This window comes from Podarcis liolepis (genome assembly GCF_965112155.1).
Source record: "Podarcis liolepis genome assembly, chromosome: 17".
NCBI classification, from domain to species: domain Eukaryota; kingdom Metazoa; phylum Chordata; class Lepidosauria; order Squamata; family Lacertidae; genus Podarcis; species Podarcis liolepis.
Genome location: NC_139571.1, coordinates 21,781,286 through 21,794,501, shown reverse-complemented (window position 1 = coordinate 21,794,501; position 13,216 = coordinate 21,781,286). Strand labels below are relative to the sequence as shown.

The following is a 13,216-nucleotide window of genomic DNA, read 5'->3' as shown; positions in this document are numbered from 1 at the left end:
GCGCGTGCGCACGCGTGTTCATCTATGTATATGTGTATGTGTATCTATCATCTATCATCTGCTCTTCCCTTTTTCTTTTTCCTTTTTTGCCCCTAGTTGGGAGAGGGAAAGTTGCAGTGGAAAGGCGGGTGGGAAGCCAAAGCCCTGTTTCTTTCTGCAAAAAACGCTAACTTATTTCCAAGGCAGAGAAGCCAGAGTTCAACCTTGATAGCGACGCCGTTAGGATTTGCTGTTCCCCAGTCCAATTGGGGACGGGGTGATTGCCTGTGCTCTACACATGCCCAGAGGTTTTCTCATCTGTATGTGTGCTGTTTGAACTGTGTAAAGTTTCATCATCCAAGAACATTTGAAATATAGAGGAGAAGGCCCGGAGCGGGGAGGAATCAACAGAAAAACGGGGAGCTCCCTCATTTTTCCACATTCCACCCCACCCAGGCCTTCACGTCTCTAATTCACAATCAGTCTTTGGTTACAATTGTGGGGTTCTCTGCACTGTGGTTTAGAGTAGGGCTGGATCTCAGGTTATAGTTTAAAGAGAAGCCAGCAGCATAGAATGTAAACTTACTTTCCAAGCCAGAATATGTTATTGTTCTTACTTGTCCAAGATTCACTGATGGAGAAAAGATAACTGGAGATTGTGTTCACTGTTTGAGCTCCCCCATCATGGCATCACCATTCATATTAATGGTGAGAAGGGTTCCTGGCAAAGTTTTGTGTGCTAGCATGACGTATGGAGCTGTGGGTTAAACCACTGAGCCTAGGACTTGCTGATCAGAAGGTCGGCGGTTCGAATTCCCACGACAGGGTGAGCTACCGTTGCTCTGTCCCTGCTCCTGCCAACTTAGCAGTTCAAAAGCACGTCAAAGTGCAGGTAGATAAATAGGTCCCGCTCCGGCGGGAAATTAAACAGCGTTTCCGTGCGCTGCTCTGGTTCACCAGAAGTGGCTTAGTCATGCTGGCCACATTACCCAGAAGCTGTATGCCAGCTCCCTCAGCCAATGAAACGAGATGAGCGCTGCAACCCCAGAGTTGGCCATGACTAGACCTAATGATCAGGGGTCCCTTTACCTTTTAGACCAAGTAAATGTTTGAGTGAATTCTGGGTCTATGATGGTGGTGCTCGGAGCTGGCTCAACACATTTTGCTGGCTGAGGTGGAACAGCAAACACTGCCTGCCCCATTAAGTTATATATTTTGGCAACTGAGTTAGAGAATCCCATGAGCAACTCTTCTGCTTACCCAATGGCAGTAAAAATGATCATGCATGGAGTAACTAGCCATTTGCTTCCCTTTATAACCCTCAAAATTAGATGCCCGAGGCGGCTGCTATTTGTCATGCTATGTCTGTTCATCATTTTGCAGTTGGTGGCAAACAATCACGATGCACCTTCTGCTTCTGTCTCCTTCCAACTGCTCTGATCTTCTCTCCCATCACAGGTCTCTTGTCCTGGTGTGTACTTGACGGACAAGAATGATGTTTATCTGCATGTTTGCATCCTGGGCCAGTGCAAGGAAACTGAGAGCCTTCGACCCATCTTCCCTCTCTTGTTCCACGAGAAAATGTGGTTTGAAAAGGTAACCTAGGATTGCGTCTTGCAAAATCCTTGCCTAAGATGTATTTATTCTCTACCTCCCCCTTTTTTTGAACCTAAGCACTCGTCTGTATCAGATCGAGAGTCTGGCTGAAGGCCAACAGCTCTGCATAGTCTTGGACACAAGAAACGTAAATGGGTGAGGGGATTGTGTATGTTTTATCTCCATTTTGCATTTGCCATAGTCAAAAATGCCATGCTTGTTAGGAGGCAAGTATTGTTAACTGTGAGATGCAAGGCTCAGAGGCATCCTGAGGGAATTAACATGCTGCTGCCCAGTGCTACTCATTTCATCCCATAATAAGCCTTCTGGTAGGGGTTCAAGGCAGCACAGGGCAACACCTGACACATGACCCTCCCTCCCCTCAAACCAGCCCTGTTCAGTGGGATTGAAGATAACATCCATACTCTTCTAGCAGGGCTTGATCTTGATCAGTGGCACTATCAATTTAGTTCACAAAATCTATACGCTTCTTGCCCATATCTTGCCCATATATTGGAGTATTTTGGTGCTCTTTTCTTGGAATATAGTTGATGAGTGACTGCAGGTTTGTTTGTTTTATCAAGGAATCTGAAAGTCATAAGCACACTTTTTAATTCTTGAGACTACTGTTCTTCAGCTTAATGCAGTAGAAACAAAATAGAAAAAGGGCATTTCCTTCCAATGATTGTTCTTTAATATACTGTATCGTGGGATATATAGAACTTTCGCAGGACAAAAGCATATACATCTTTGGAAGTGCAGCAATATGTACATTTCTTTAAATTTAATCAGCTGATTGATCAATCTGTTAAAACTGTGTGTGGTATTCAACTAGGTTTTACTCAAAGAAGACCGATTGAAATTAAAGGACGTTGTCATATTTATTAATTTCAGTGGGTTTATGCTGAGCACAACTTTGTGGTTTTAATCACATGGGAAATGATTTAATTGGTTAATAGCTTTAATAACTTTATCCTTGTCTTTGCCTTTGCTTCCGTTCTGTAGGTATTTGAAAAAGCTACAGATCCTGTTGCTGTTGTAGAACTGCTAGAAAGTAAGTTTTCCTTTCTGTTATCTGTTGCTGAAGGTACTGTAATTACTGCAGGTCCATGATGATATTTCCAATGGCTTGGTTCAGATGCAATGGAAAACTATGGTTTCCTTCTATGTGAATGGGCTATACAGTCCTCAGCCTTGCACCGGCAACCCCCTTCCAACTTCCTCTTTCATGTAGCAGAGGATAGAAGTGAAAGCGTCTCCTTTAAACTAAGCATAGTTCCCTGTGGCATCTAAACTTGGTAGCCATGGTTGGAGAACTGTAGTTGCTCTAAAACTGGAAACAGAAGCTTTTGATCCCAGACACGAAGGAGAAGAGCGGAGAAGGAGGTGCATGCAAACCTTGGTGTGGCTTGTTCTTCTAGCAGGAAACAATGGTTTCACATTGTGTCTGGTCCAACCAGTGTGTCATGCTTCATATTTATTTCCCAGAAAAGCTTGTGGGTGATGTATAGTTTTTGACCATTCAGGAGGGGCTTCTTCTTTTCACCATAACAACCGGGGAATATAGTGTTATGAGTTTTGGGGGAGGGTAGTCTGTATGCCTTTTTTGTGGTGTTTCAAATCTATATGATTTCCACAATGCCCCAGGTAAATGGGGGGTTGCCTGTATATTCAAAACCCATTGAGTTCAATGGGGGTAGAATTGCCAGAGTCTACCCCCCCGAAGCCTGCCTCCTTTCCATCCCCTTTTATATTTTACAGTTTTATTTTCCCCATAAAGTTGAACATGTTGCAGGCTTAATGCATAGTTTAAATATTACATGCCTCTCTCATGAATAACATCGTTTGTTCCTCTTCTTTTAGGAAATGTAACAAAGTTCCGATTAGTCGAAGTGGTACCTTCAGGTAAACAGGAGAAACCTATTCTTCACAACTTCCATAAACTCTGCAATGAAAGAATGAATCTTGGATGATGTTGGGGTTAGACATGCTGATTTCTTTTCCCCCGTAGTGTTTCTGTATCTTCTGTTATTACTTAGGAGGAGGTGATACAAGACAAAATATATATGCCATTTTAATTCTGGAAAAATATGTCCGTCTGTGCAACATTCATGGAAATTAGCTGGCTGGTGGCATTTTGTTGTACAGGAGAACTGAACACATGGTGGCAGAATAAGCCTTCTATAAGATTCAGTCCTAAATGGCTTAGAAAGCTTGCGGTGTCACCTTGTTTAACTGTTTGTGTGATCAGTTTGCTCTCAGAAGGGCTTTCAGGTGATAAGGAAAGACCTTTTTAATTCTTAAAACTGTACTCATGTCACTGCATGCAATTTATTTATTTTTTAACGGAATTTGGCCAAACTCAAAAATATTTTAAACCTAATTCTTCCCATTCCCCACTGCTCCATAGTATATCTTTTCATTTAACTGCTAGTATGATCAACTACACCTTGTGAGATCATTTAAATTAAAATTCAAATATCTTTAATACGGTCAATGACCAGGAAATTGTGAGATCATTTAAAAATTCACAATGATAAACTGATCCAACAGCAGGAAAAACTCAGTAACCTTTGCAGTTAATAGCTGTTGTAGTTTTCATCTATGAAGATGAGGGTGAAAATGTCAAGATCTTTGTTGTCAGGGCTCTTTTTCAGCCAGAACTCACCAAAACTCCTTAACTACAGGAGCTAGTTCCAAGTTATGAAAATCTAAGAAAAAAAAAATAATAATAATGGGGAAAAAACCCCTGTAGGAATTAGTTCCCACAGCACAACACAAATTCTAGTGGCTGAATTTCCTCTTACACCTCCTCCTCCTCCTAATCCGGCTCACGGAATTTCTACAGATGTACACTTTGCAACAGAATGTTTCTTGGAGAACCGTGAGCAATGAAAATATCCTTTTTTGACTTGCGCTGTGAAGAGGGCTTATGTTCCTTTGTGGGGGACAGGTTACAATGTTTGCTTGCGTTATCCTAGCACTCTTTCTCCTTTTGTTTCACATTTCAGGGAAAGGCGAGCTTGCATTTTATGAAGCGAATACTCGAGGTTTTCTGTTTCCAGAGCCTAAACTGACTCCTGCGTATCCCGGTGTGGACAGGGAGTTACTAATGAAGACACGCCCTTCTTTCCCAGTAAGTGGTTATGGAATGTGTATCCCAAAAAACAGAAACATCTGCTCAATAACCGGTTCTTGCTTATGTCACAGTGATTCCTAACATGCAGTAAATATTTATCTTCTTTATTTACCTTGGTTTATTTAACGCTGGAAACATTAAGCATTAGGAAAACAGCTGCGGCACCATCAGAACAAAACAGAACACAGCCCCTCACAGTCAAAATAGGCAGAAGAGAAAATAATTAAGTAGCGTGGTGTGTCTCCATTAGAAAATTACAAATCCCTTGCTGGCCTAGTCCTCACACGATATGGCAGTGCATGGCTAGCAAAGTTAAATCTGGTTCCTTGTTTGTTGTACAGTGGTACCTTGATTCTCAAATACCTTGGAACTCAAATGCCTTGGTTCTCAAACACCGAAAACCCAGAAGTAAGTGTTCTGATTTTTGAACGTTTTTTGGAAGCCAAATGTCCAATGCAGTTGCCGGCTATTGTTTCCGGGGCACCTGAACCACTCAGAAGCTGCGCTTTGGTTTTCGAGCATTTCGGAGGTCAAACGGACTTCTGGAACAGATTAAGTTTGGTGCTTTTGTTTTTGTTATTTCTTTTGCGTTATTGTTTTTGAGGCTTTTTCGGTTAATTTGTTTTTGTGACTGTGTGGAACCCAGTTTAGCTACTGATTGATTGATTGATTGATTGTGTGACTGCGGAAATGGATAAAAGCCCCCCATTCAAACAATGACTATCATCAGTGCAGGTAACAAAAAATAATAATTTTAATTTCTATCATCTACAATTCTATCTTATTTATTTTATACTACAGTATATTGATTTTTGCTTTCATTTTATGGATCAATGGTCTTGTTAGATAGTAAAATTCATGTTAACTTGCTGTCTTAGGGGTTGTTTTTAAAAGTCTGGAACGGATTAATCCGTTTTGCATTACTTTCTATGGGAAAACACGCCTTGGTTTTGGAACGTTTTGGTTACAGAACGGACTTCCGGAATGGATTAAGTTTGAGAACCAAGGTACCACTGTATCTGACTTCTCTAACATCTGAGGGGATGGCTCTTCTGTGAACATAAGTTTCATGGGTGTCTGTTCAATAAACAAGTGTCTTTTATTGCGAGGAAAGATCTAATTGGTGCCAAGTGGGGGATTCCCCCCACCCAAATGCAAATAGCAGCTTCAGAGGAGGGTTTCCCCCCCAGCATTGCATCAGGGGTAGAATCATAAGGTCCATGGGATCCAGGCTACTTTGGGCTTTAAGGTAATGGCTAACACTTAGAATTGGGCCTGGAATCCATATTAACTGTCTCATACCTTACAGTCAGCTTCAGGAGAGCTGTTGCTGGATGGTGGGTGTCAGGGTGGACATCTGTCAGCAGGGCCCCACTGCCAATCCCTGGAGCCTCCCCTGGCTCTCTTTCTCCATGCGATTATTGCTGGTTCATCTGCTTTCTCAAAGTGAGTGAGCGGTGAGAAGAGGAGCTGTACACTCTGCATGCCTGCTCATCTCCTTTGGGGAGGTGGTGGTGCAGATCAGCTCAGAGGGACAAATAAGTACAGCAGCAACAGTTGTGTGGGAGGGGCAGGTAAGTGCATTTAGGAAACAGGGTGCACTAGGAGCATGTTTCTCCCCAAAACCTGGATCCAGCCTTCTCTGTGGTGGTGCCTCAGTGTGGAACATGCTCCCATGCCAGACCCGCCGGGGCCCTTCTCTTCTCGCATGTAAGATACATTTGGTTCAGCAGCCTTTGGATTATTAATGGCTACAATGTTGTGAGTTTTTAACTCATCCACCAGTGCTATTCATGAGTCTTTCTATGGAGGTTTGTTGTGTATGTTTTAATCGTGAAATGTTGTTGATTTTGATATTTAATGGTGAGTTTTTAACCAGGTTGTTAGCATCTTACAGTGAGGGGGGGAAAGTATTTGATCCCCTCCTAATTTTCCCGTTTGCCCTCTGACGAAGAAATGACCAGTCCATAATTTTAATGGTAGGTTTATTGTAACTGTGAAAGACAGAATAACAACAGGAAAACCCCCAGAATCCCAGAAGACAAAAGTCAGAGATTGATGTGCATTATAATGAGTGAAATAAGTATTTGATCCCCTATCAACCAGCCAGATGTCAGAGGGCAAATGGGCAAATTTAGCAAGGGATCAAATACTCCCCCCCCCCCCACTGTAGAAATGCCATGAAGTAAAATAGGCAGGAAGTTCAATAGCACACACAAAATGGAGTCATGTGTGCTGAATTCTTTGACACTACTGGAGTGCTTTGATTAAAAAGCAGTACAGTGGTGCCCCGCAAGACGAATGCCTCGCAAGACGGAAAACTCGCTAGACTAAATAGTTTTCCGTTTTGGAGGTGCTTTGCAAAACGAATCTCCTATGGGCTTGCTTCGCAAGACGAAAATGCATTGCGAGTTCCTGCGGTTTTTTTCCCCTCCCCCCTTTTTCTAAGCCGCTAAGCTGCTTATCAGCTGATCCGATAAGCCGCTAAAAGCCGCTAATAGCCCTAATCCGCTAATCCGTCAAGGGGCTTGCTTCGCAAGACGAAAAAACCGCTAGACGAAGAGAATCACAGAACGGATTCTTTTCATCTTGCAAGGCACCACTGTACAAAACTTTGGGAAGTAAACAAATATCTCCAGCACCTGACAACAGCCAGGCTGCCGAATTCTGCATCCGTTGTTGCTTCTTTTTACTCCCGGGGATTTTAGCTGTGGTTAGAACTGGCTGACTTGTCCTATTTGTTAATGTAAGGATGCTTGTTCATGTACAGGTACAGCAACGCAGCAAAACAGAGTGGGTTGCATCACCATAGGTACGGCAGTGGCAATCCTGTTATAAAATGTTTCTGCCACATATTAGCCAAATTTATTTCTTTTGAACTGTGCTATGTAGCCACTGTGTCGTGAACGCTGGTCAAAATGTTACCACGCCGACATATTGCCCTACAAGCCTCGGCCACTTCTGGCGATGGCAGCTGTTTCACAATACCACAGTTGTGATTTTTTTTTGTGAAGGAACAATCATGTCTTTTCCCAAACAGCATTTGATAGGATCTGGACTTTAATAGGTGAGTTTTAAACCAATGCTATGCTGAAAGGTGCTTAATTATTTACAGGAATTTGCACCCTTTTCCAAGTAAAAGACATCTGCTCCAAATGTTGGGATGCTTCTGTAGGATTGTGAGGCAATATCTTAGCTGGTTGTGCTCGCCTAAGCTTTCTCTTCTAATAGTTACATACAATATTTGTCACTTTCATGAATAAATGCATTGAAAATGCCCAAGTATTTGATAATTTATCTTTGCTATAGCCTGGCAAAGGGACATGGGTGGCGCTGTGGGTTAAACCACAGAGCCTAACGCTTGCTGATCAGAAGGTCGGTGGTTCGAATCCCCGCCATGGGGTGAGCTGCTGTTGCTCGGTCCCTGCTCCTGCCAACCTAGCAGTTCGAAAGCACCTCAGAGTGCAAGTAGATAAGTAGGTACCACTCCAGCGGGAAGGTAAACGGCATTTCCGTGTGTTGCTCTGGTTCGCCAGAAGCGGCTTAGTCATGCTGGCCACATGACCCGGAAGCTGTACACCGGCTCCCTCGGCCAATAAAGCGAGATGAGCACCGCAACCCCAGAGTCGGCCATGACTGGACCTAATGGTCAGGGGTCCCTTTAACTTTACCTTTATAGCCTGGCAAAGATGTGGATATAGCAGAGACCTTTGGTAGGCATTTCTGTTTGTTCCATATTGAACACATGCAGCCATCCTAATTTCTATTAAGTACTCAAATGGTCCTTTAATTCTGTTTTTCTTTTTCTTTTTTATCTTGGTTGGGAAATTGTTGACATACTTACATGGGGAATTTGCTGCTTACTGTTTTCAGTTTTACTTATAGCACATTGGCCACCTATTCCTATGCGTGGTTTACTCAGGAGTAAGTGTCAATGAACTTGGTGGGAAGTACTCCCAGGTGTGCACTGAACTATAATCTTGGCCCATTTCATACTTTTTATGAAGGCTTAAAAAAACCCTCTCACATGTAAGCCTGCCTAACAGGCCAAACCTATTCCTATATACCTGAAGGAGTGTCTCCACACACATCGTTCAGCCCGGACACCGAGGTGCAGCTCCAAGGGCCTTCTAACGGTTGCCTCACTGCGAGAAGCAAAGTTACAGGGAACCAGGCAGAGGGCCTTCTTGGTAGTGGCACCCGCCCTGTGGAACGCCCTGCCATGAATGTTAAGGAAATAAACAACTATCTGACTTTTAGAAGACATCTGAAGGCATTCCTGTTTAGGGAAGTTTTTAATGTTTGATATTTTACCACTTTTATCACTATGATGACGATGTTGGGAGCTGCCCAGAGTGGCTGGGGAAACCCTGCCAGATGGGCAGGGTATAAATAATAAATTATTATTATTAAGAACCAAGCTCCACCAAACCTAAGGGAACTTTCACCCATAGGCTGCAGTTCTAAATGCACTTGCAAGAGAACACATCCCATTAAATCAAGTGGGGTAACCGTGCTTAGGATTGCCTTGCAAAAGATTAAAATAGCAAAATCTATTTTAAAATAATAATAATATCTAACTGCGTTTCTTTTACACAAATTTCTCATTCTTTTTTCAAATCTTTAAGGGCATTGCACCAAAATTAGAGTTTTCCACAAGGACAACTATTACAGAACTTCCACTTCTGTCCAGAAGATGGTATCGTGTAAGTAATTTTAGCTAATTAACGCAGAGATGAACGGCAACATCTTCAGTCGCACCCAATCTCTCTTAATATCTCATTGCGTCTAGTATGACATAGCGGTCATAGCAATTCTGTATCTAGATAGTTCTTTTCAACTTCTGCTCAGATTATTAGCTACCTGGAATTAGCCCTAAGTAGCAGAAGGCTATAACCGTTTAAACTTTTTATCATCCCTAAAAGTGGTACTCTTGTTCAAAGATGATTCGGGGCTAGGCGTTGTCATCCTCTGGTGGGTGCCTGGGTCTCACTTCAAGGAGGAGACAAAGAAAGCGCGGTTCAAGGTGTATGCAGTGCTTTCTTACTGGGGTTACACAGGGGTACGCATACTCCTGAACATTTTGTGAATCTAAGTTTGGCCTTGTTGAGGGGCAGTATTTCAATATGAGTAGGAAAATGAGAGTCCCCCTAAACATTTTTTTAGGAAAAAAAAAACATACACTGCATGTATGAGTCTGTCTTTCTAGATTGGGGCAAAACAAAGTTAAACTGATTGAACAATTTCTGTCTGATCTCATTTTTCAGCTTTCCAGTGAGATTGTAGCCTTATTGGACTTTACCAATTGGTAGGGTGAGCGTTGCTCCCACACGGGAGGAAGGAAGTCAAATGACACCGAGGGTTGGTTCAGAGAAAGAGTTTATTCTGCTCTCCAGATAGCAGAAGGCACTTGCGTGGTCAGCTCACAGCAAGTCCAAAGAAATGAGAAATTTCATGCAGTATATATATCCTCCAGACACCCTCTCCCCCCTTCTCCAGGAATCCAGCCACGTCAGCTTATACACGCAGGTTGACATCACAGATGTTCCTGCTCCGGTACTTTTAACCATAAAAGGGTGTTCCTCTTCCTGTACTCTTGACCATATAAGGGTATTCCTGTTCTGGCACTCTTATCTTGGGGTAAGAAGGTCACCAACTCTCCTGGCGCTGTTTCCGGACTAGGTCTGTGCGTCAGAGTGTGGTCTTTGTGGTCAGGATGTAAGATAAGACCCAGACGCACCATCCCTGCTCCACTGGAACAGTCAAGGCCATACATTGCCATCACGGACTGATAAAGGAGAGAGCTTTGAGTGCTTCTTTATACAGCTGGGTTTGGGCTCAAGAGCTCAAGTTAAAGCATTTTAGAAATGCTCCCTGGGAGAAGGAAAAAAATGAGGATTTTGGGTCCCGTTTCAGACTGACTGCACAGAAACCCATTCCTTCCCCCTTCAAGATAGCCAGGGGGCACAACTTCTTGCTGTGTGGATATTTCCTCTGCCATACCTATTCCTTTCTATAGCCAGGTCTCCAGGCAGCGGGTGTAGATATTAATGTATTTTGCAGGGCAGAAATAAGAGCAGGTTGAGAAGGGCTGTCTCAGCATCGCCCCGGCGGAGGAGCATTTCACCGGCACGATGTAAGACAACAAAGAATAAGGGCTGTAGGCGATTCTCAAGATCATTTCCATCGCGTTCTCCGTCTCCAACAAGACGTCTCCAGGAGTTTTGCAGGGAAAGCCGGCAGCAGACGCCTTCTCTGAGCTTGAGGTCTGTTAAGTTCCAGTCAGAATCAGACCCCAGGCCGCCTTTTGTAGTTCGACATGTAAGTCCTGAGAATGTAACTTTAAAAAAATTGCCTGGCCAGGTAAACTGGGCATTCATCACTGTTCCTCCCGGTAGATGACAAAAGGGAAATTATAGGAGTCTGCAAATGGAATGCCGTACAAAAATACTTCTGTACAAGGTACACTAAAGGTGTAAATACGCTCTGTAGAAACGAGAAGAAGCTGCCAGTTTTGATCAATAGAAAAGTAAGATTTTGGAATGAATAATAGGGCCCAGTTGCCCTATTGGACCGCTGCAGAGTCCAAATTGTTTACAACAATATCAGTGAGATGTGCGAGGGCTCCTAGTAGATTATCCTATGCATGGTGGCTATCTGGAGGGGGCAATACCATTTTCAGCCCCAGCCTCCAGGCCTGGATGCAGTCTTAAGCATCTTGGCATAATGTGAAATGTAATTCTGTGTTCCAATAAGCCTCCTTCCTCAGGGCACAGCATAGTCCGCAGCCTGCCCAGAGACTTCTGGGCCCTGATATCCTGCAAGACCCGCACTCGAGTCTTTGCCACCACAGACACGTCTAGGCATTACATGACGCCGGCTGTCAATTTAGTAGACTAGCAGTCTGGGAGGGACCAAAACGTGAGTGCTGGAACTGACCTCCCACATATTGTCCTAGTCCAGAGCACATCAACCAAGGTGCATCAAGCAAGCGTTCGATTCAGCAGCGTATTCCATCATGACAGTTAATCCAGAGAAGTCGTTTGGGGAGTGCAGCTGCTGTGCATTTATTTCCAGGGTATCGGGAAACATGCAGCTATTTGAAATCAGAAATAAACTTCTCTCGTGGAAAGTGTATTCCATATTAGTCCGTAACACACTTTCTTTTAACAGTTAGGTTAATATCAGATAGCTTTAATAACTAATCTTTGGTACTCTGACCAGTCACTGATTCCAAGTGCTACTCCTGTACAGTGCTACCTCGGGTTAAGTACTTAATTCGTTCCAGAGGTCCATTCTTAACCTGAAACTGTTCTTAACCCGAAGCACCACTTTAGCTAATGGGGCCTCCTGCTGCCGCCGCGCCGCCGGAGCACGATTTCTGTTCTCATCCTGAAGCAAAGTTCTTAACCCGAGGTACTACAGTGGTGCCTCGCAAGACGAAAAGAATCCGTTCTGTGATTCTCTCCGTCTAGCGGTTTTTTCGTCTTGCAAAGCAAGCCCATTGAAGGATTAGCGGATTAGCGCTACTAGCGCTATTAGCGGCTTTTAGCGGCTTATCTGCTGATTGGATCAGCTGATAAGCGGCTAAGCAGCTTAGAAAAAGGGGGGGAGGAAAAAAAACCAGCAGGAATTCGCAAGACATTGTCGTCTTGCGAAGCAAGCCCATAGGAAATTCGTTTTGCGAAGCACCTCCAAAACGGAAAACTCTTTCGTCTAGCGAGTTTTCTGTCTTGCGAGGCATTCGTCTTGCGGGGCACCACTGTATTTTTGGGTTAGCGGAGTCTGTAACCTGAAGCATATGTAACCTGAAGCGTATGCAACCCGAGGTACCACTGTACAGGCAGACCTTGGAGATACTTCAGGTTCGGTTCCAAGCCACCTCAATAAAGCAATAATAATAATTTTATTACTTATACCCCCGCCCGTCTGACTGGGTTGCCCCAACTACCATAAAAACACAGTGCGTACAAAAGTTATGTTTGCACTGCACTGTAGTCTGTTAAGCCAGGCACCCCTGGTTACAGGGGCGAGAGGAGAAAAACCCTGGGCAACAGAGCAAACCGTGGTTAGCCAGAGTGGAAGCGAAAGATTCTGAACTCTTCCTTGCAGCTATCGAGAGAAGTGGAGGGCAGGGAGACACGTGCCTTCCCAGCAGAAGTCTAGGCTTGTTCATTTCTCTCTAAACCACAGTTTAGTGTGACACAGGAGTGGTTCACCCAATGGGGCAGGAGGGAGAGGAATGTGGCGGTGACGGCAAAGTCAGGGCTTTGCAGGTGCATTGCAGGAGTGGCGGACAAGGTCCAGTGTTGTGCCCCCTGCCCCTCCAGTAAGCAACAATAACACCATTACTGGAAGGCTGTTGTGGTTTCAGGTGTGGCTGAATAATGCAAAATCAGCCAGTGGGGCAGAATGACTCATCCCAAGCAGGGTTCATTTAGAACAGCGGTTCTCAACTTGTGGGTCCTCAGATGTTGTTGGACTACAACTCCCATCATCCCT

At 43.9% G+C, this 13,216-nt stretch overlaps 1 protein-coding gene across 6 annotated transcripts in view; it reads left to right on the top strand.

Annotated features, from left to right (window-relative positions):
- SPATA6L (spermatogenesis associated 6 like) overlaps positions 1 to 13,216 on the top strand; it is a 37,169-nt gene that overhangs the window by 2,610 nt on the left and 21,343 nt on the right. For 2 of the 6 annotated variants that reach the window (XM_083482299.1, XM_083482298.1), the window contains exons 2-7: positions 1,438 to 1,575; positions 2,581 to 2,629; positions 3,439 to 3,480; positions 4,587 to 4,711; positions 9,343 to 9,420; positions 10,778 to 11,035. In XM_083482299.1, coding sequence (XP_083338425.1) covers positions 1,438 to 1,575; positions 2,581 to 2,629; positions 3,439 to 3,480; positions 4,587 to 4,711; positions 9,343 to 9,420; positions 10,778 to 11,035 — 690 coding nt within the window. Of the gene's footprint in view, positions 1 to 59; positions 300 to 344; positions 688 to 1,437; positions 1,576 to 2,580; positions 2,630 to 3,438; positions 3,481 to 4,586; positions 4,712 to 9,342; positions 9,421 to 10,777; positions 11,036 to 13,216 lie in introns of those variants that run through there. The other 4 variants (XM_083482301.1, XM_083482300.1, XM_083482302.1 and 1 more) reach the window with 4 other exon arrangements.